Source organism: Bicyclus anynana, chromosome 8 (assembly GCF_947172395.1).
Source record: "Bicyclus anynana chromosome 8, ilBicAnyn1.1, whole genome shotgun sequence".
Taxonomy (NCBI): Eukaryota; Metazoa; Arthropoda; class Insecta; order Lepidoptera; family Nymphalidae; genus Bicyclus; species Bicyclus anynana.
This window is the reverse complement of record NC_069090.1, coordinates 9,540,732-9,563,530: the sequence shown is the minus strand read 5'-3', so window position 1 is coordinate 9,563,530 and position 22,799 is coordinate 9,540,732. Positions and strand designations below refer to the sequence as shown.

Here is a 22,799-nt window from a genome sequence, read left to right as displayed (position 1 = left end):
AGAAACAGAAGACTTGTTTAACGTAAGAAATTATTTCCTATATAATACGTTACCTTTTAATAACAGCATAAGTAGTTCCAACTGTCAATCCAAGACTAAAAGCACCCATCCATAGCAGCGACATGACTGATACTGAACGAATGGAAAACAAAAGCAAACTTCAAGCACAACACTATAGTTCATACACTACACTTAACCACTGTTCTATTAAAAATGTATATTATTTTAAATTCAGAACGTCCGCGTACCGGTTAATTGAATGACGAAATAATTGAATTATCTGTTCGAGATTTGAATTTTAACACAGTATTTTTAGTAGGATATTATACTTTTGTTAATAAAAATAGCTAAACGCTATCAATTCACAGCAACTGCCACTGGTACGTGCGAATGGTTGTGACCGAATGGGTTTCCGAGCGAGTTCCTTGATATACAAAGCTTGAGGTTCGCTTGCATCTGACGTTAACGGTATTTTTTAAAAACACTTCCAGCTGATGCAATATATTATTGTAAGATGAAACTGTATGTTCAATCTATAATTAATTAATTAAGTTTTATATTCATATAAAAATCAATTTATTTCTTTTAATCTTTATTCATATCAATAAATCAATTTTATATCTATAGTAGTATTATAAAGCTGAAGAGTTTGTTTGATTGAACGCGCTAATCTCAGGAACTACTGGTCCGATTTGAAAAATCATTTCAGTGTTAGATAGCCCATTTATCGATGAAGGCTATAAGGTTATATATAATCCCCGTATTCCTACGGGAACGGCGTCAGCTAGTCAATAAATACGAATACGCATACTCGTTAGCCTAAAGTTAGTAAATAACAATTAGATGTGTGCTTTTATAAATGCATTTTAATTTATTGGGCAATTATTTAAATTAGATTATTCATCTATACTAATATTATAAAGAGGTAAAGTTTGTAAGTTTGTAAGTTTGTAAGTTTGTAACAATTTTTTGAAATTGGGTAATCTTCGGAACTACTGGACCGATTTAAAAAATTCTTTCACCAGTAGAATGCTACGTTATCGGGGAGTGCTATAGGCTATATTTTATATTTCTATCATATATAACTACTGAGATATCGCGGGTTTTCTCTTACAGGTCAGACCGAAAAACTTACTTATTCGCATGCGCTGCCTCAACCATTGCGTATAACTGAAATAAATGTATGGAGGCTTTTTGAACCTTTAAAAGTTCTACAAAAAAGTCCGCGACACCATATATCTATCTTTTATATTTTAGCAGATATAGTACCTTTAGTACTTTAATAAATTATTTAAATTTTAAACTAAGGTTTACGTCATTATTTACACAACTAAACTTAAATCCTTATCAAAATAAATTATTTAATAATCACAAGGATATTATAGAAATAAGATTTGCCCTTTACAGTATGTTAATTAGTTATATAGTTTCGGAGATAATACAAAATTTCTGAAAGTCGCAGAAATGCCGCTATATGACGCCCCGCGGTTTCAATTACGTGGTTCCCGTTCCCGTATGAATATGAGGATCAAACATAGCCTATGACACTTGCAAATAATGTAGCTTTCTATTGGTAAAAGAATTTTCCAAATCGGTCCAGTAGATCCAGAGATTACCCCCGACAACCACACAAACTATACCTCTTTATAGTATTAGCATAGAACTCGCTTGGGAAATTATAGTCTTTTGGTCATTGCACCACGCACAAAAGGCTGGACCAATTTTGCTGAGGGTAGGGATAGGATAGAGGTAGGGAAGGGGTAGGATAGAGGTAATTAGAGGGGTAGGGTAGGGGTAATTTAGGGAAAGTGTAGGGTAGGGTAGGGTAGGGTACGGATAAGGTAGGAGTAGTGTAGGGTAGGGGCAAGGTAGAGATAGGGGAAGGATATGGAACGTATAGGGTAGGCAGGAGTAGGATAGGGGTAGGGTAGGGTAGGGGTAGGGTACGGGTAGGGTAGGGTTAGGGTAGGGATAAGGTAGGTGTAGGAAAGGGTTAGGGTTAGCGGTAGGGTAGGAGTAAGGTAGGGGTGGGGTAGGGTAGGGGTAGATTAGGAGTAGGGTAGGATATGGTATGGATAGGTTACGGGTAGGGTTAGGGTAGGTGGGGGGAGGGAAGGGCTAGCGTTAGCGGTAGGGTAGGAGTAAGGTAGGGGTAGGGTAGGATAGGGTAGGGTAGGGTTGGGTAGGTTTATGAGCAGGGTAAGGTAGAGGTAGAGAAGTTTACATCAATTTTTACGCGGACGAAGTCGCGGGCGTCCGCTAGTATTATATATATTAGAACACCAGTAGGCAGATAACTTTCGTTTTATTGTTCGTATGTTACCAAATGAGAAAACAGTAGAATATTTTTAATTGACTTGATTTACCATTTCCCTAATTTATCGAAGGCTTTGTATACAAAATAATGGACAAACTTTACATTAAGGGTTCTGAAACCTTAATGTACCTAAGCATTTACGTCAATAAACGTGGCTCGGTGTTAGGTTAATTTATCGTATTGTATGGAGCTGCCCATTACATTACTTTTGCCTTTTAAAACAACTTTAACTAATATTTGTATTAGATTTAGAGCCTTCAATAGTCAGACATACATCATTTTAGAGTCTAAGATCCGAATTAGAAACGACCTTCACTCATCTGTTTGCAGGATCATGTTGCATCAATATATTGCCTGTCGGTAACCTTAAAAAAATCAATCCAGGCTCCTGCAAGAGTTAGGTATGTACGGTGTGGTATAACTTTGAAAGGTTTCAACTGTCCAGACACTCAAGCGCCCAATTAAAAAATCCGCTTCGTAACGTAACGCGTTACAGCGTCACTCTGTCTGAGTTCTATTTCTCTCACGCATACGGTAGCAGATTTAAGTTATCACTTGTGTCGAGCTGCCCGAGACGCACACTTTTTTTTATATTTTCTTTTTCCTTTCATATGTTCCTTCGTTTTTGTATAAGAAATCGTTTAAAGTTTATATTAAACGGTTAGACGGTACGCGTAACTGTACAAAATATCCAAAAAATACATTTTATATTTAGACAATTGGGAATTTGGACCCTTGAAATTATTTATTTTCTAAAGCCGCCACGGTCCAAACTTCTTAAATGACTATCGTAAGAATCGTAAGAACATGGACGGTCTAACTTTCAACCTTAAAAAAATGAGACATGGCATGCGTAAATGCGCGTAAAGGAATTTCCTACTGAGAAAAAAGAAATATCTAGCAACTGCAGGCTAAATCAGATAACTCCGAAGTCCAATTAGCTGTAATTTGAAAACTTTGTCTTTTATGTTTTTATATTTATTACTGTGCACAACGAACTACTAGTATAACAACCCAACCTTAGATAACAAAGATTGAATAATAATACAGCAAGCAAACAATTTGCTTTATGGCACGTTGCAAGAACAAGCTAATGATTAGGAACCCCAGTTCTTAATTATAGGTTCGAAATCAGTTACGTTTCGATAAATTCTAACTGAATTTGTTGGAGCACGCTTGACGTGCTTGCTTGCTATTGAGCCTTAGTACATCTAATCAAAGTCCTTATTCGAGTGCATACTCCATGTATAGTGTTGCAAGGTGTCCGGATAAAGCCGGACGTAGTTAGGCTTTAGTATTCCGTGTCCGAACAAAATAAACCAAAATAAACGGATTATTCGGCTTTTATTAGGCTTTACATTTAGCGAGCGAATGACGAGTGTGTGTGGGAACAAAATTTACGGTAATAATCTTGAATGCCTGATTTTAAATTTTAAAAAAATGTGTACCTATTATTATTGATGTACACAAAATCCTCTATAATATAGGCTGTCCGGCTTTTTGACCCAAATGTCAGGCCTGACTGGACTGTTCTGCTTCATGCAATGTTGTAACTATTAATACTGAAGAACACAAATTCCTCAATAATATAAGATGTCCGGCCTTTTTCACCAAATGTCAGGCCAAAATTACTGGACTGTCCGGCTTTTGATTTTGGCGACCTGGCAACCCTATCCACGTAAGTACCTACCATGGTATGGTAGGTAGTGAAGCGGTGCCTTTTCCTGCAATTGCACTACATACTGTTGCCCCCCGGATATTGTTCAGTGGCCTACGTGACACCCAGCACGTTTCGTGTTCTCAGAGAAAGAGCAACATTCTAATAGCGATTTTGCACATTAATATATTTTGCATGGCAATGTATTTCTTAGAATTTAGTGAATCATTTCTGGTGTTTTGTAATTTTTTAAAGGAAAACTTTATTTGACTTATTTCTGTTTCAATAAGAACATCGTCATATATATTTTTTTAATATGACCTATATTCCTGATTCTTTTCCTTTAGACGGAACGAATGTGTCAGGACAATAGTCTGATGCTATAAGTAATGATGTATGATGACTATTCTCTTTTTCCTTGATGATAGCCACATTATAAGTGGTAAGGAGTACGGAAGCTGAAAATCAATATAATAGTTTAGTAAACAGTATAATTTTCAACAATTATTCGTATAGGTACCTACTCGTAATTATACGTTAAGAGTTTTGTTAATTTATCTGTATTAATAACAGACATGCAAATTACTTTCTGATAATAGGATAGCAGAAAATATTGTCTGTGCAACACATTCGCAAAGTCAAGGTGTCCGTATTTCAGTCTTCAGGCTGACTTTTGAATCAAAAACATGAATAATGAAGACTAGCAAAGTTATCAGTTATCAGTATGCAGTTAGATTATGTATCAAGGAAATTTTTAATGTTTTTTCCTCATCTAATGGCTATCCAGATATGTGCATATTAATAAAAATCGACTTTGAAATGGCACATTCTGCTCCAAACACGTCACACGATATATTTTTTGGTTCCAATTAAAAATATAAACAATGTATTTTTCAATAACATATCCCAGCCAAAAACATGTACAGAAATGTCAATGATAGTGAATATTGCTTGCGTTGTAAAATAAATAGATAATATCTTATGTAGAGACAGCTCTAAGCGCCCTTAAGCCTTACTTTCTGTAAGTCTATCATAACGTATAGTGTTCTGCGTGAATCCTAAGTCTTAAGATATTTAAAAAGTCTCACTTTAGTTACAATGTTTATTATGCAATAAAAAATCTTATATTTTTTTTATAATCGACAAGTAGTAATTATTTAAACGGAAGAGAAATTATCAATGCATGAAAATGCACGTGCACAAAATCAACACAAATTTTCCTTCGTTTTTCTTTTCATTCAATCTATTTGTATTCAGATAAAGTATGACCCGTAAATGACCTATGATAAAACTTGTAATGGACTTGTGATGCGGTGGGATGTAAGTCATATTACCCGAAGAATAATAAATTGCAAGTGGAAGGACACAAGAGGAGAGAAAGGTCAAGGAAGAGAAGGTTGGAGTTTGTGTAAGAAGGGTAAAAGGAGTGGATGAAGAATGGAAGATATTGGCATAATATTTTGCTTTACCTCACAGAAGTGAGTTAAGGAAAAGGAGATGATGATGATATGGCTTGGTCCAACTAAGCGCAGTCGAGAAAAAAAAGGTAGTCATAAAACATGCATGTAAGGACAAGCGACAAGCCTTGTGAATATATTTAGCGTTCCCAAAACTAACACACGAATGGTTATTTAGTCGCGTTGGAAAGGTGTAGAATATACAAACGGTATAACGAAAAAACATTGTTGCGTTCATGTTTACTTTATTCCTTTTGAATGTTTTAGTCTCGCCTGCCAGTCTGTTGACGAAAATAGACCTACTTGTCGATTTCGTAAAAGGGCGTGCTTGGCTTGAATCGATCCCTACATTTTTAAACAGTAAACTCCTTAGATATTGAACATCGGCAGATACTTATTTATACTAGCGGACGCCCGCGACTTCCTCCGCGTGAAAGTCGATGTAAACTTTCAACTACCCCAAACCTACCGTACCCCTGCCCTACCAGTACCCTAACCCTACCCTACCCTACCCCTACCCCTACCCAACCCATTAAGGCTGCACACGCGACGGACGCTTAAAAATGGAGTATTGACAACCTCCATGGCGCAGTGGTATGCACGGTGGATTTACAAGATGGAGGTCCTGGGTTCGATTCCCGGCTGGGCACTAAAAACACAATTTATATAGATAGTATCGAAAATTTTCATTTTACAAAATGGTCTGTGGTATAAAGTATTTATTGCAAGGTTATACAATTATATTTTTCTAAAAATTATTTCCTTTGAAACAATTGAAAAATTTAATTTAATCGTATTTCTGTATTTTTTTCAAGTTTTTTTAATATACTGTACAAGATCTAGCCAGAAATGAAACAACCTATAATTTGCAAATGTCGTATACGGACAATGTAAGAGACATACGCTAGTTTATAAATTATTAACTTAAGGAAATAGGTAAAAAGTAATACTGCAAAATTAGTGACAATTAAAGCGACTCATGTAGAGTTCACTGCAAAGATCAAACCACAGAGTTATTACTGCAAATATTGCTAGAGTATGTTTCAACTATAGGTTAAAGGTACTCTTTCGCCAAGGTTTTGCAAGGGTAGGGTTGTTAGCCCAAGCCAAGTTTAAACTTTGCACTTAGCGAGCAACACACTTCATTATACGTAATTCAAAATTGTACTTAATAGAAAAATTGTCCACACGTTACTAATTAAATCTTTATCATGTAATAAGCATCTCGTAAAAAACGTAACTGCATCACAATCTCAATCATCAATATAAGAACTACGATGCCACAGAGAGACACAAAGACACAGACAAACAGGCCAAATTGACCTTTTTTTGAACCTGAGTTTGTTATATCGGAACTAAAAACGAAAACATAAAAAATAATTATTAACATAATATATTATTTATCATAAATTTTGTTGGAGGACTAATTGCTTTGTATTTTAGAGTATTTATACTTTATCCTGTTTCAAACAACATGCATTACAAAATTAAGTGAAAACTCTATACAATACAAGTTGGTGGACATCTTTCCTTGTACTATTATTATTTTGTGGTTTCGCACTCTTAGCCAGCCCTGATAATAAGGCAGACTTACGAGTACATTCGAATTGGTCTGCGAAAATATAGATAAGGTAAATGGCAAACTCCGACTAGCCGTTATTTCTGTACAACCTCCGTTTTGCAATACAACATTATTGAAGTTTTCACACATTTTAAAAGTAATATTTTAAATAAGAAAACGTATAGATATATCTTGCGTAAAAAAAGAACAAAAAATAGGTATTTTACCTATCCTACGAAAAGTCCGCGATGGAGGTCCTGAATGAAGCAAGCCTACGAGGTCGATTGCAGCGAAGAGAAATTTGGCGAGCGAAGCGAAACAGTAGCAAGGGCATAGTGAAGTTGGAAAGGATCTCTTCTGGGCATTAAAAAGGAAAATCATTAACGTTTTGTACTTTCCTATTTACTGACTATCGCAATATATAATACATACCTAACTATTTAAATAGGATGGATTGTTAGGATATTTCGGACTTCGAAGTCCCTTCTACTATCAATGGCTGAATCAAGTGAATAGTTTCTTAACAAACTCTCCGAAATATAGATTGTAGATAATAATCGAAGACAGGCGACCTTAGGACAGTGTTCGACAAATAATTCAAAACCTAATGCTAACCTCTACATTAACTACCACTAAATAATTAAAACCTGCACCAATACTACTCCACGTATAGGTATGAGTAAGCCTATTTTATTTAGTTATTTATTATTGTTTAAAATGCATATTGAAATTAAGCCTATCCATAATGCAACACAAACCACAGTTGGTTTAACTGTGCACTTGTTATTATGATTAAGTTTACTAACATCAATAATGACTTCATATGGCAGGTAAATAAAAAAATATATAAATTAATTAATTAGTGTCTTTCTAGTTATAGTTATCTAATCTACAAGTAATTTCACATTTAGAGGAACCAGACTGATACAAAAAGCTTTTATGTATGCTTTTGAAAAAAGTTCTACCAATTGAACATTGAAACAATACCGCTATTTCCACTATTTCTCAAAGTATTATGTACATTACAAAAATATGTCCAACGTACTATATGCAATAGAAAAGCTGCCTTATTTAATTAATGTTAAGGATAATGCCTGCGTTAATTAATGTTAAGGATAATCTGAATCTGGGTGTGAGGGGTGTTTGTGTGAGAAGTTAGTTTAGGGGTGAGTATTAAGGGATTAATGGATAGGACAAAATAGAGGGTCGTGACGAAGGTTGTATAGCATACAGCTCAAGGAATTAAGTCTACTTGTATAATATATTAATAATACTAATAATTAGCAAGGTTTAGTGTAATTCAAAACTTCTATAATTTTGTAAAGGAATAAAGAATGTTCGTTCCTTAAATTAAGGGCATGAAATTTCCTAAATAATGTATTAATATCTACTTCGCTTGTCTGTGTGACTACAGATCACGATGTCCTGGGTTCGAATCCTGAGTCGGGCTGTGAAGTACTAAGCTTTTCTTACATCTAGTAAACATTCAGTTGGGAGGGAGGGAGGGAGTTTATGGTGTTACGTGTTAAGTCGTTGGTCTCGGTCATTATATTTGACATTTGATAATGTTTGTTAATTTTAAATAAACATTATGACCCTAAACACAGCCACATTGGAGTAGGACGTCTTCCATAAGAACAAGAGAGCTCTGGCCCTGTAGAAGTGTTCGTTCGTTATCAATCCATATAAGGCTCACTGCTGAGCTCGAGTCTCCTCTCAGAATGAGAGGGTAGAAGTGTAGAGAACCGCTAAAATAGACTATTAACGATGATATTGCTACCTCACTTATAATTTTTCTCAAATTAATAAATAAGCATATTAAAACAAGACGCATTGCATGGTATTACTGAAGTACTAATATCATACATTGTTATAAAGCTTTTTATCCAGGCTCTCCAAGGCTGCATTGTTTGTCGTTCATAAAATTGCCAATTCTTATCACTTCCGCTACACTCTACTCGCTTTTGTTCACAAGAGTTCCATGTGAATTAAGCTCTTTCTCTAAAGCAGAACATTGGAGCTGGTTAAATTGCGAATTGATTGAAATTTGCGTATAATACAATTTACAAGTATATTTGGAGAATGTACCTACTCGTATATTTGCGTTACTGAAATTATTCTATATCTCAAAGGTTTATTTGATCGCGCTTATCTCAGGAAATAAGTGTATATTGTGAGATACATTTTATTTTAAAATATTTGCATTTATTTATTAATAACTAGCAGGCGACATCGTCCGCGTAGTATTCAGTTTTTCACAAATCCCGCGGGAACCATGGATTTTTAGGGGATGAAAAGTAGCTTATGTGTTAATCCAGAGTAAAATCCATTTCCATACCAAATTTCAGCCAAATCGCTTCAGTAACCGCAGTACAAAGGAGGAACAAACATACACACTTACACATTTCGCCTTTATAGCAATAGTGTGATTTAATGATGAAAAAAATAAATAAAACATGTATCAACAAAAAAACAATGCTGTGGCTTGTTAGTCATGATGAGCAACAAATTTTAAACGCATTCCGCCTAATACTTGAGTAACGAAGGATCTTGGTTGAAAATTTACATTTCGAGGCATATCATCAGCTAGCTCCACTCGGTAATTCTTTAAAACCGTAAGTAATGCTGCTACTATTGGCATCCTTGCAAAACGGAGACCTAAAAAGGAAATGACATAATTAAATCATTTCAACTAATTTAGTTTTGGTTTTAAAAAAAAATATAACTATTATTGAAAAATTTGTTTTTAAAAACTTACCAATACATATCCTAGGCCCTTCGCCAAACGGCATGTATGTAAACTGTTTGATATTTTTCTTCTCTTCCCCGTAAAACCTTTCGGGACGAAATTCTTCTGGTTCCGGAAAATACTTGGGATTGTGATGTATGTGATATATAGGAATGTGTATACGATCACCCTTCTCGACGCGCAGTCCTGTTGGTAGAGTGTAAGTTTCTGCAACTTCTCTTGTTAAAACTCCCAAAATAGGATAGAGTCGAAGTGTTTCGTCTATACAAGCTTGAAGGTACGGCATTTCATTGATGCACTCGTATTCGATTTTACCATTATGTCGTCTAAAATAATCGGCAACCTCCTCAATGACTTTGGTTTGAGCATTTTGCTCTTTCGATAGTTCATAAAAAACAAAGCCGATAGTCGTAGCTGTAGTTTCAAAACCGGCAGCAAAGAATAAAACACACTGTCCCACAAGCAAGTCATCGTTTACTTCCAGGCTGAATGTGGACTTCAAGCCGGTTTTGTAGTTCTTAACACTATCACCAGTTAAATATGGTTTTTGCTTCCAGCCGAGAATGAAATCAATAAAGTCATTTCTCGACGACTGTTTCTGCGTTCGATCTGCTAATACGCCTTTTAAAAATTTATAGAAAAAGACTGTTATATCGTCGCTAAACCATTTTAGACCTAAACCATAAAACACAGAAGGCCACATTGATCTGCCGATTAATTTTAGGCCGCCAACATTTGTAATATCAAATAATTTATCACCCACAACTTTGAAGGGATTAATCTGCTTATTATCGTTAGTCATGGCACCTGTGTCCACTCCAAAAGCACACGATCCAATGCAGTCCATGGTGTACTTTACCAAAAGTGCCTTCATCTCGATCACATTTGTCTTACTCGATTTTAAATCCTCATCGATAATTTTCTCCAACTGGATGGCACAGTTTTCTATTAAATAAAACATATTTTTCAATTTTGCCGACGTAAATACAGCAGTTAAATTTTGTCGAAGTACTCTCCATCTATCGCCACCAGTAAAGAACATGTTCTGAGTTAGTAATTCTTTGTCCGTGTGGGCAGCGACGTCTCTATAATTGAAATAGTAAAAATCCTTTGCCAAGACGAGTCTGATCATATCGATATCCTGGATAACTAGAGCAGGATCTGTTCCAAAATACACTCCGACATAGGGAGCGTCAGGAAATTTTTGGCAAATTTCTTGTGTAATCTTCGGCCAACACTTTTGTAAAGTAATGAATTTTTTATAATTTCCAAATAATGGTAATGGTTCAACAAAAGGTACATTTCGCTTTTTCCAATAATTACGATTTTTGTTTAGTATAAAATAACCGATATAATATGCGAGCGCGGCGATAGCGGTAGAAAATAGATAAAAGACGATCATGTTCCCTAGCTCTCGTGAGTTCTCTCGTTTGAGTGCAAAATTATTCTAATAATTGTTACAGCTTCCTATTTATATAATCAATTTCTCATGTGTACCGACTGTTGTAGGTTAACCAAACGATATGCCAGGATTTGAGGAAATATGAGATTATGAAGTACTGAATTATTTCATCGTAATCGTCATGAACCCATTTTTGTTGCTTTCACAGGTAACATCACTGGCTTGTTCAGGAGTAGAAGAGGTGGTTTAACAGCTTTTTAATGAACACGAAACGAGGTATTATTAGAAATATTACACATACCGATGCCCCTCGGTTTCACCCACATAGTTTCCGTTCTTTTTTTTTATTTTCTAAGTTAGCCCTTGACTACAATCTCACCTCATGGTAAGTGATGATGCAATATGAAATCAACACTCCTTTCGGTTTCTACACGACATCGTACCGGAACGCTAAATCGCTTGGCGGTACGTGTTTGTCGGTAGGGTGGTAACTAGCCAAGGCCTAGTTCTCATGAGAATTCTGGGATAGCTTATGGCACTCACAAATAACGTGGCTATCTAGCGGTAAACTAATCAAAACCGGTTTAGTAGATCCAAAGACTACACTACAATACCAAAAACTTTACCTCTTTATATTATTAGTAGGCAAAGATTTTATTTTTCAGTAAGTGCGACCGTTAATATTGTTTTTTCTGAAATACATTTAAATAATGTATTTTGTAAAGTACTAATGTAATTAATTTAACGGCAACGGGTGGGTTTTTTTAGGTGTTTTTTTTTTTGTAAAAGTTTAATTAGATTTATTTTTACGAGGCTTCAGTCCTCAATTTGTCTCCTGATACTTTTATTAAAAAAATGGCCCCAATTGCGGTAAATTTATATCCGCACAGGAAAATTATATACTGTTTTATAAAATGGCATATAAATATAGAAAAATAGATACTATACAAATATAAGAGGAAATTAATGTTATATATAAATGCGGAAAATGTTTATAGGCAAACCTTTAAGGTTATGCAGGTTAGAAGATCAATATTTACCATCAACCATAATGGTTCGTTGCTAAGACAGCCTTATAGGAGAATGTGGAGCTTGGACACAATCACACTTCTTCAATGAAAATGAATCCGTCATACTCGTAATCACTATCCGAGTAAGATAGTAAATCCTTAATGACACAGCTTATCGTGCTCCCGAGGCATAAGCACAGTTTTGTAATAAGTATACTGTGGCATAAGGGTGTAAATCCATCGACTTTGCGCTGAGACGAATTATGTAGGTACCTGCCTCGCTAAACTTACCCCACTCTCAAAGTATGAGATCATTGATCTTACGCGATTACAAAAACTGCTTCTATAGAATCGATGTTTCATTGTTGTACGTTTCAGTGTTGTTACGTAGACTGTTTCCGAATTCTTATCGACCTTTTGTTTGTTGTTGTTCAAAAATTCAAAACAGTTATTAGTAGATATTCTTTCAATTTGATTTCCAAGCAATTTTTCTTTTCTTTAGATTTTTTTTAAATTGAAAATAATTAATTGCTGATATTATTTAAATTTGATTTTCAAGCTATTTTTATTTTCATAAGGAAGCATTTTCTTACTGGCTTCGTTAATTTGGTAGAGTTTTACAACGTACGCTCGCAGTTTCATAGGTATACGAGAAAACAAACCTATAGTATAATATTGAAATGTGTCTTATTTTGGGAAAAGTTACTCGACACTACCATTTTATAGTCAGCCTTTTTTAAAACATGCATTGCGAGGTTTCACAGTTAGGTACGTGATTATTAGCGTATATATGGCAACTTTATGTTTATTTTGAGCAGAATAATTTCAAATCGCCTTACTATTGATATTGTATTGAACCTTATTGTTCAATGACGAAAATTGTAAACACTGTACTTTTAAATTGCCTATACTTTTCTGTAAGTAGATTGTACATAAAACGCATCGTTATTGTAAATAATTGCAGACTTTTTTGCATTGTCGCTTTGTACGACTTAAAATTGACAAGACACGCTATATACTTTGTACCAATGGACAAATAGCCAAATACTATATAATCAAAGAGGTATACTTACAAAAAAAAACGCGTTTATTCATTTATTTCTTGTATAAATGAAATAAATTGTTGTAACATTAGAGTTAACAAAACACAACTAGTTATGTTAAATCAGTCACGGAACAAATGACAGGGCACTGCTCACTAAATAAACACCTTTCGGTTCTAGGTATAACCGGCAGTCCTCTGTGCAGAGCATCCATGGAGGAAGAAGAAACACCGATACATGTTATGCTTAGATTGCACACAAAAAGTAAAAATTTAATACATTGTAATATATTAAATAAAAAATAAATAAATAAATATATCAATTGTAAATTATAATACTGTATGATTTTATAAAAAGAACAAGTGTTGAGTTTCTTGCCGGTTTCTTCTCAGCAGAACCTGCCTTCCGAACCGGTGGTAGAATCTTTACAAATAGTCAACTGAAGTGTCAAAAGTGCTTGTAAACTGAGCACTGACTGAGCACTGAGCATTGCTAGTGATCTAATGTGTGCTGCGCATTGGTCGGATGATATAATCAAAAATCATTTATTTCTACTTGAAATAAATGATTTTTGATTTTGATTTTTGATTTTTTTGAGATGCATATCATCCGACCAATGCGCAGCACACATTAGATCACTAGCAATGCAGCAAAGCAAAAGTAGATCCCGCCATGGGGCGTTCGGCGACCAGGGCGGCCTGCTAAGCTTCTGAAGCGAGCTTGGTTGGCTGGAGCGAATCCAGTGACCAACACCAATTGGACCGACGTACAACGGCCAAACCTTAGTGGCCAATTGCGGAAAAGGCATACGAAAGAAGAAGAAGATGAGAGTTACCAGATTAGAATTTTTTCTATCTTTATGTTACAAAATGTTTAATCATGCTTACTATTAAAAGCAACTTACTATTAAACACTAAAGTTCTGTACATTTAAGTATTGTAGAGCCCTCTCAAGAAAACTTTGGTTGCCTTACGGTCAACGCTTGCAAATTAAAATTAAAAATGCTGTATTTTTTTTTATTCTTTACAAGTTAGCCCTTGACTACAATAATCACCTGATGGTAAGTGATGATGCAATCTAAGATGGAAGCGGGCTAACTTGTTAGGAGGAGGACTGTATAACAAGTCTATCATTTTATTTTAATTTTCCGCTATTATACCATAATTTGTTCGTACCCTATAGTGTTGTTGACTTAGTATAATCAATCTTGCTAATAAATTGATACATTTGATAAGTATTGACCCATTCTGACCGTACAAAGGTACTATCTCTGACCTGTCTGCTACGCCATTTGAATGAAATTCATTTAGATAGAGATGTGATGAAGAAATGATCTATACTTGTACATATGTTTCCTGTGATCTAGGCAGTATAAATGTATAGATTCGTTTTTATTATATAAAAATATGATTCTCCACTCCGACGAAATCTTGCGTTGGTGGTTTTTCATGGGGACTGGGTAGCATTGCCGTGCGGTTTCTTATTTTTCGGTGTTTTTTTACCCTCTCTCCTAAGTGCTTTTTCTGATAAGTGCTTTTTCTAGCTTCGGAAATAGACAAAAGTCTGATGGAGACGAGACTAGATCATATGAATATGGTGGTAAGGTAAGAGTTCTAAATTATACTGATGAATTTCTGCTATACTTTTAACAAACGTTTCACACGTTTGTTAAAAGCATAGCAGAAACTCGCAAATTATCTTGATGAAACATAACTTTTCTTCTCAATGATCATGGCCATTTTTCTTTAATTTGTCCTCTGAAACATCGCAGCAGATTTCACTATTAAGCAGAATTTATATTTACGCCTTTTTTAGTAATTCACCGTAATTACATCCCGAGAATCTAAAAAAACTAAGGCCATTACTTTTCCAACACGCAAAACCGCTTCTGCCTTTTTGGAACATTGGATCCTGGTCGTGTCCACATTTTAGACTGTACTTTTGTTTCTGGAGTAAAGTAATATACTCAGGTTTTAACCATGGTCACAAAACATACAAAAAAGTATCTGCCTCAAACAACTACAAGCAGTTGCGAAAATTCGTCAGTCGATCGCGTATTTGTCCGACTCAAAGAAGCCAAGGCGATTATGTGATGTTTGCCTTCTGTTGAGATGCCAATAGTGTCAGCTATCTTCCTAAAAGTCAATCTATCTATCTATCAATACTATATAATAAAAGAGTAAAAATCGAGTGTCTGTACTTTGCCCAAATTTAACTAAAATCAAGTTAGGGCAATTAGAAATGAGCAATTGAATACGAAAACATTTTTTTTAATTTTCTTGTCTGTCTGTCTGTCCTTCTGTCTGTATGTTCGCGCTATTCTCTGGTTCTACTGAACGGATTTTGATGCGAATTTCACAATTAGATTAAGCATAGTCCAGGGCAACATATAGACTCTGTTTCATTAAGATCGGATATATAGCAAAAAACGCGCGGCCTATGGCCGTGAACTTTATTCTAGACCGGCCGGAGGTTTGTAATAGGGCTTTCAACTGTGGCTATGTCTGGGCATTTTACCCAAGCGCAAAAAACGCGCGGCCTTCGGCCACGAACTTTATTATACACCGGTCTTCAGCCGTGGGTTTGTAATAGGGCTTTCGACTGTGGCTATGGCTGGGCATTTTACCCAAGCGCAAAAAACGCGCGGCCTTCGGCCGCGAACTTTATTCTACACCAGCCTTCGGCCGGGGGTTTGTAATAGGGCTTCCGACTGTGACTATAGCTGGGCATTTTACCTAAGCGCAAAAAACGCGCAGCCTTCGGCCGCGCACTTTATTCTACGCTCGCCTTCGGCCGGAGGTTTGTAATAAGGCTTCTGACTGTGACTATGGCTGGGCATTTTACCCAAGCGCAAAAAAACACGCACTTTATTGTACACCAGCCTTCGGCCGGGGGGTTGTGATTACTTATATAAAAAATTCAAAAATGTACATCGATTTTCACGCGGACGAAGACGCGGGCATCTGCTAGTCTTCGATAAGACATGATCATGTCACAATTTTTTTGAATTTTTTCGTCAGAGGTCGACGTTGACGGTCTATCGCTACCCTGGCCATTTTCGACGCCGTTACGACCACGTTGGAATTTCGTCACTCACTTTTTCACGATATATACGAAGGTCCTAATTCACCTTCAGTTTTTAATATGACTTCATAAATGTTTTTTTTTTTGCTAAACCTTTCTTCTTCAAGTTCTTCATTGCAGTGATTAAGTTAAGATTAACATACTCGATTATTTTTCATGTTAAAAAATACGAGTACCTAGTCACGATTTGTTTCAAACGTCCCTAGTATATAATGTTAGGAGCAAACAGGAAAGGCGCCATAATTGGATCTCGCTCCATTCTAAAATTTACCTCGGTCCGGCGCTGGTTATAAGTCTTCAAAAAACGCGTCGTAACACTCGGTCTGTATGATGAATGATCTATACTTGTCCCAGTAGGGGACAAAATTAAGGGAATAACATAAAGATGAATTAAAAGCGTTGTAGCAAACTCTTTTTGATAAAGTAATAATTTCATTATTAAATAAGGATTACCAAAATTGTTTTAGATATATAAGTAAATTGCAGGGTGGTTAGGGTATGCTAGGGCCGAGGATGGGAAATCCCTAAGGCGATGATCGCTGAGTTAGTTTTTCATTTAGAATGAAACTGTTCAGCTCCTGATTTTGTCTGCTATATAAATAAAAATCAATATGTAAGAAGAAGAAGAAATACTTAATTATATACCCTATCTATACCGTATAATACCCTATATACCAAAAATTAACCGCGTATACCCTATATTTTTGGTATATAGGATTTACGCGGTTAAAAAAACGCGGTACGCGGTTCTGCTATTTATTCCATTAAGGACTTTACACTTTAAAGTACCTACCGACAGAGGAAGAACAACAACTTTGCCTAATAGGAAAATTAAAAATGATATCTATATCTATACTAATCTATACTAATCTATACTAATATTATAAAGAGGTAAAGTTTGTAAGTTTGTAAGTTTGTCACATTTTTTAAATGGGGTAATCTTCGGAACTACTGGTCCGATTTTAAAAATTCTTTCAACAGTAGAATGCTATATTATCGGGGAGTGCTATAGGCTATATGTTATATTGATATCATATATATTAGCCGAGTTATCACAGTTTTTGTCATACAGGTCGGACTGAAAATCCTCTTAAACAGACTTATGCGAATGCGCTGCCTTAATTATTGTGTAAAATTGAAATTAATGTACGGAAGCTTTATGTATCTTTAAAAGTTCTACAAAAAAGTCCGCGACACCATATATCTATCTTCTATATATTAGCAGATATAGTACCTTTTGTGTTTTAAAAAATATTAATTTTATATACTTAGGTTTACGTCATTATTTATACAACTAAATTTTAATCCTTATTAAAATAAATTATTTAATAATAACAAGGGTATTATGGAGATGAGATTTGCCCTTTACAGTATGTTAATTACTTAAATAGTTTCGGAGATAATACAAAATTTCTAAAAGACACAGAAATTCCGCTATATGACGCCCGGCGCTTACATTTACGTAGTTCCTGTTCCCGTGTGAATATGGGGATCAAACATAGCCTATGACACTCGCAAATAACGTAGCTTTCTATTGGTAAAACAATCTTCCAAATCGGTCCAGTAGATCCAGAGATTACCTCCTACAACCACACGAGCTTTACAGTCTCTATTTCTCTTGGTCATACCACCACTTTCGAAGGACTGGACCGATTTTGCTAAGGGTAGGAGTAAGATAGAGAAGTTACAGGGTAGGGTAGGGTACGGGTAGGGAAGCGTAGGGGTAGTGTAGGGCTAGGGTAGGTTTAGGGCTGGTTTTAGGGTAGTGGTAGGGTAGGGGTAGAGGTAGGGTAATGGTAGGGTAGAGGTACGGGTAGGATAGGAAAGTGGTAGGGTAGGGGTAGGATAGGCGTGAGATAGGGGTACGGGTGGGATAGGGGTAGGAAAGGGATAGGGTACGGGGAGGGTAGGGGTAGGATGGGGGTAGGGTGTAGGTAAGGTAGGGGTAGGGTAGGGTAGGGTAGGGTAGGGGTAGGATGGGGGTAGGGTGTAGGTAAGGTAGGGGTAGGGTAGTGGTAGGGTAGGGGTAGGGTAGAGTAGGGGTAGTAGTAAAGTTGACATCGAAATTTACGCGGACGAAGTCGCGGGCGTCCGCTAGTACCTATATAACTTACTCGTAATTACTTACAATGCTTGGTGTAATTTACTATATTTATTTACTACAAACTTACCTACTCGTATCTGTTTCAATTTTCTAACCTAGGGTTTTACTTATAAACTAGTATCCTTAGAATCGTTATACATGTACCTAGTAGGTATGTGTAAGGTTTCATACATCAAAAGAAGAATCCGGAACCGATATAGAATCTTTGTTTTCCGTCTTCATATCAGTAAAATTTCCTTTTCTTTTCAAAGAGTAATTTCACTTGAACGCTTGGAGGTAATGTGTTGAGTTAAGTATGTTTAAGTTAACCACATGCAGCAGTAAAAAAATCAAACTCAAATATAACTTGTAACAGATATTTTAAATATAGGTTTAAATAAACGCCATCTACACAAATATGCGTGAACCACCAAGTGTTGACCTCATGTTTCCTCGGTAAGAACATAGATGGCGCACGACTGAGTTGTTAAGTGACGGTGTATAGGCACAGTAGATGTATAGGTAACTAAAGCAGATTAAAATCTCACTGCTAATTAACTTAACTAAAATATATTGCATATCTATAATTACTAATATTATAAAGTTGAAGAGTTTGTTTGTTTGAACGCACTAATTTCAGGAACTACTGGTCCGATTTGAAAAATTATTTCAGTGTTAGATAGCCCATTTATCGAGGAAGGCTATATGTTATCCCCGTTTTCCTACGGGAACTGGAACCACGCGGGTGAAACCGCGTGGCGGTAGCTATTCAAATTACAAATATAAGCGTAGATTTCCTTTCTGTGATTTAAGGGATATAGGTATCTTGTTTTCCGACTAAAATCTAAGCTACGTTTATTATCCAATTTTATTCACTATAGCGATTCTGTTAAGTAAAAAGTTACAGAGCTCTGACGTGAATTCGTTAACCATTTTCATGGCAACTCCTTTGTTAATAACACAATAGTACATTTTAATTTTGGCATCCTATAAAAATAAAGTTATATGACGTGATAAAGGTGAAAAGTTCGTCGACGAGTGTAAAATACCGGAATCGCACTGCAGAACAATCAAAAACACGACATTCAATGTTAATCCATCTAAGCCAAAGCTAACTAACTCACCCAATATAGCACGCAAGTGGCCTTCCAGCGTCTGCAGGATGGTCATCTTGATCTCCTTGACGGACTTCCCCAGGAACTGCTCGCACGCGGTGGTGAGCAGCTCGTCCTCGTTCATGATCTTGCACTGCGCCACACCGGTCACGGTGAGCGGCACGCCTTGCGCCGTCTCCACGTATTCGCACATCGGGTTAAGTGTCATAACCTGTAAGACAAATACATTTTTAATCGACTCCAAAAAAGGAGCAGGTTTTCAATTCAACGCACACGTTTTTATTTCAAGATTGTTAACTCATAACTTTGTCATTTATTAACTAATTTTGAAAATTATTTTTTTAGTCAAAAGAGTATACTCCAGTTTGATCCCGTTTACACGATAATCGGTTCAGTTATTACTCATACTGTGCCGTTTACGGACACTACGAGTATGGCTAGGACACACAACAAACAGAAAAAAACATAAAATTTTTGTAACAAAAAATTTAAACGACTTCAATGATGTCTTACTATAAAAAGCGAAAAATAACATTATATCTATGTCCTTTCTATTGAGAGGTTTTTATTTTTAAGATTGTTTGTTAAAAAAATGGAAGCTGTTTACTAATTTCACGAATGATACGTAGACGAGTAAAATCATTTGTGCTTATCCTATCAATTATTATTAAGTGCTATCTGAGTAGAAAAGCCGTGATAGCCCAGTGGATATGACCTCTGCCTCCGATTCCGGAGGGTGTGGGTTCGACCCCGGTCCGGGGCATGCACCTCCAACTTTGCAGTTGTGTGCATTTTAAGAAATTAAATATCAAGTGTCTCAAACAGTGAAGGAAAATCGCGAGGAAACCTGCATAGGTACCAGAGAATTTTCTTAATTGTCTGCGTGTGTGAAGTCTGCCAACCCGCATTGGGGCAGCGTGGTGGACTATTGGCCTAACCTCTCTCATTCTGAGAGGAGACTCGAGCTCAGCAGTGAGCCGAATATGGGTTGATAATGATGAGTAAATAAGTCACCAAGTAAAGATAATCACCTCGAGGGATATACGCTGTACATCTGTGACAAGCCACCACGCCCAGGCCCAGCCGCCTACTATGGTCCTCTTCTGAGTGGAGCCGAAGCAGCTTCCTGAAAATAATAAGAATTAAAACTATAAAATATACCTACTAACTTTAACATTTTTAGCCGACTTCCAAAAGGAGGAGGTTCTACGTTCGGCTGTATGAATGTTTTTTTTTTGGATGTCCAGCGATATTTCCGTCATTTGTGGACCAATTTTAAAAAATCCTTTTTTTTTCAAGTAAAACTGCTATGAGTGCTAGTGCTAGTGCTAGTGAATGCGTTACGAAAGTGTAAGCGAACGGACGTTGAAAGGGAGAGCTAAAAGAAGTTTTACTTCAGTCGTGTGGTCTGGCACACTCGTTTTTTTTCTTCAAAATTTTACATAACGGAAATAAGGGGGGGAGATGGTCAATTTTCGTCTATTATTAATTACCTGGAAACTATTTATTTAAAATTACAACAAAATATATTTCAGATACGCACAAAAGCGCTTTCATTTCATTCAATGACTCATGACGCAGATTACATTTTTTTTATTTTTCCAAAAGTGACCATATTCATATTTTGTCTATGTCACAAGAATGTGTCCTTTAACTTATCGGTCTAGAGTCTCGAAGAAAATTTTTGTGATGTGACGGACCGACAGACCGTCACGAGTGAATCTTACGAGGAATTGGTAAAATGATGTTTCCTGTAAAGAATCCATTTTTATTCCGACGTACAGAATTCTAAAAACGATACTATGATAGTACTACATAATAAGCATTTTGTCTATTGGATAGAAGCAGGCGTTACTTTGCGGAAGTTCATCATGATTATATAATGATTTATTTATTTTGCTATCATCCGCGACGTGCAATTGCAAAGTCAACTTTGCAATTGCACGTTGTAGAGTCAACATCTCCTGAGGATGAAACGTACGTAGAGAGTATTTTGTCGGACCTAGGTGACGTTGTCGCATGGGTTCGCCGAATTTTCGCGGATGATAGCAAAATAAATAAGTCATTATATAAGCATTTTGTCGTTAAAACTGGTTCGCTAGTACTGAATGCCCAAGAAATCGAGCAGTGGGAGCTTTAGAACGTTAACCCTATGTTTACCAACAAGTTTATCCAACCGATAAGGACAGTAACTTCACTTTCACTGTCACTTACATTATATATACGCAGTATTTTGAGCGTAGATAAAATCTCCACAGGTAATAATAATTAGCAAAACAGCGTTTACTTAGTCCACTATTCCACTTAGAAGTAGCACTATTATGTATTTTGTGGTAGTCAGTAGAGTTTAGAGCTTACAGGACGAATTTTGTTTTCGTGGTATTTGGCTGCGAATGTAAGGCATTTTATACAAAGACAGAATTTATATTTAGACATATCCAAGTAGTTATCGTCCTTTTGTTGTACGCTAATTTCCGAAACTACTTTCTAAGATTAACTGAATAGGAGTTACGGGCGCCTGCTAATAATTAATAAGATTTTTTTTGGGGGACCAAAAAGGTAGAACGGTATGGTACGGTAGGCGCTTATGTATACTATATCTAAGTACTTTTTATACAATACTAGTGGACGCCCGCGACTCCGTCCGCGTGAAATTCGATGTAAACTTTCAACTACCCCTACCCTACCCCTACCCTGTACCTACCCAGCTCCTACCCTACCCCTACCCTGTACCTACCCAGCTCCTACCCTACCCCTACAATTTTTTATTTTTTTTATTTTTTTCTGTCATAAGAACCTTCTCCTGACAATAATAAACACATAAAAAAAATAGTGATATCGGTCCAGCCGTTCACGCGTGATGGCGTGACCAAGGGAGATATAAATTCATTTTTATATATATAGATTATAATTGTAGGTACCTTATTATTATATAAGAGACCAAATACAGTGTGAAAATGAATTTACCTAACACAAAAAACAGTAAGTGTTGTCAATGTTAGGTAGTCATGGCTCAGCACATGAATTTAAATTAAAACGCGGGGCAATAAAGTCTTACCTAACAGTTTTGTAATACACGACGGTCTTTACTTATCAAATCATAACAGTCTAGAAACATCGAAGACAGCAGTGTAGTCAAAGATTCTATACTGTTAGATATGTTACTTGCCTAAAAATCACCGCAATGTGATCCGAATTTTATTACTCCACTCACACATATGCACAACAGTGTTTACTTACACTGTATATTTATATAGTTCTACACTTCTTGAACACACAACTCGACATTGTAGACAATATTTAGATATTATTTAATTAACC

General features: G+C 36.1%; 3 protein-coding genes across 6 annotated transcripts in view; 1 reads left to right on the top strand and 2 right to left on the bottom strand.

Annotated features, from left to right (window-relative positions):
- Positions 1–22,799, bottom strand: part of LOC112055976 (flotillin-2) — a 294,787-nt gene that overhangs the window by 56,214 nt on the left and 215,774 nt on the right. For 3 of the 4 annotated variants that reach the window (XM_052882901.1, XM_052882900.1, XM_052882903.1), the window contains 2 exons: positions 20,510–20,604; positions 19,488–19,689 (listed from right to left, as the gene is read on the bottom strand). In XM_052882901.1, coding sequence (XP_052738861.1) covers positions 19,488–19,689; positions 20,510–20,604 — 297 coding nt within the window. Of the gene's footprint in view, positions 1–53; positions 77–19,487; positions 19,690–20,509; positions 20,605–22,799 lie in introns of those variants that run through there. The other variant, XM_052882905.1, reaches the window with a different exon arrangement.
- Positions 1–22,799, top strand: part of LOC112056303 (glucose dehydrogenase [FAD, quinone]) — a 35,908-nt gene that overhangs the window by 4,063 nt on the left and 9,046 nt on the right. The gene's annotated exons all lie outside the window — the stretch shown is intronic.
- Positions 9,631–11,169, bottom strand: LOC128198310 (cytochrome P450 6B5-like). The gene has a single exon (XM_052882899.1). The coding sequence runs from the start codon at positions 11,141–11,143 to the stop codon at positions 9,671–9,673; it is 1,473 nt and encodes a 490-aa protein (XP_052738859.1). The 5' UTR covers positions 11,144–11,169; the 3' UTR covers positions 9,631–9,670.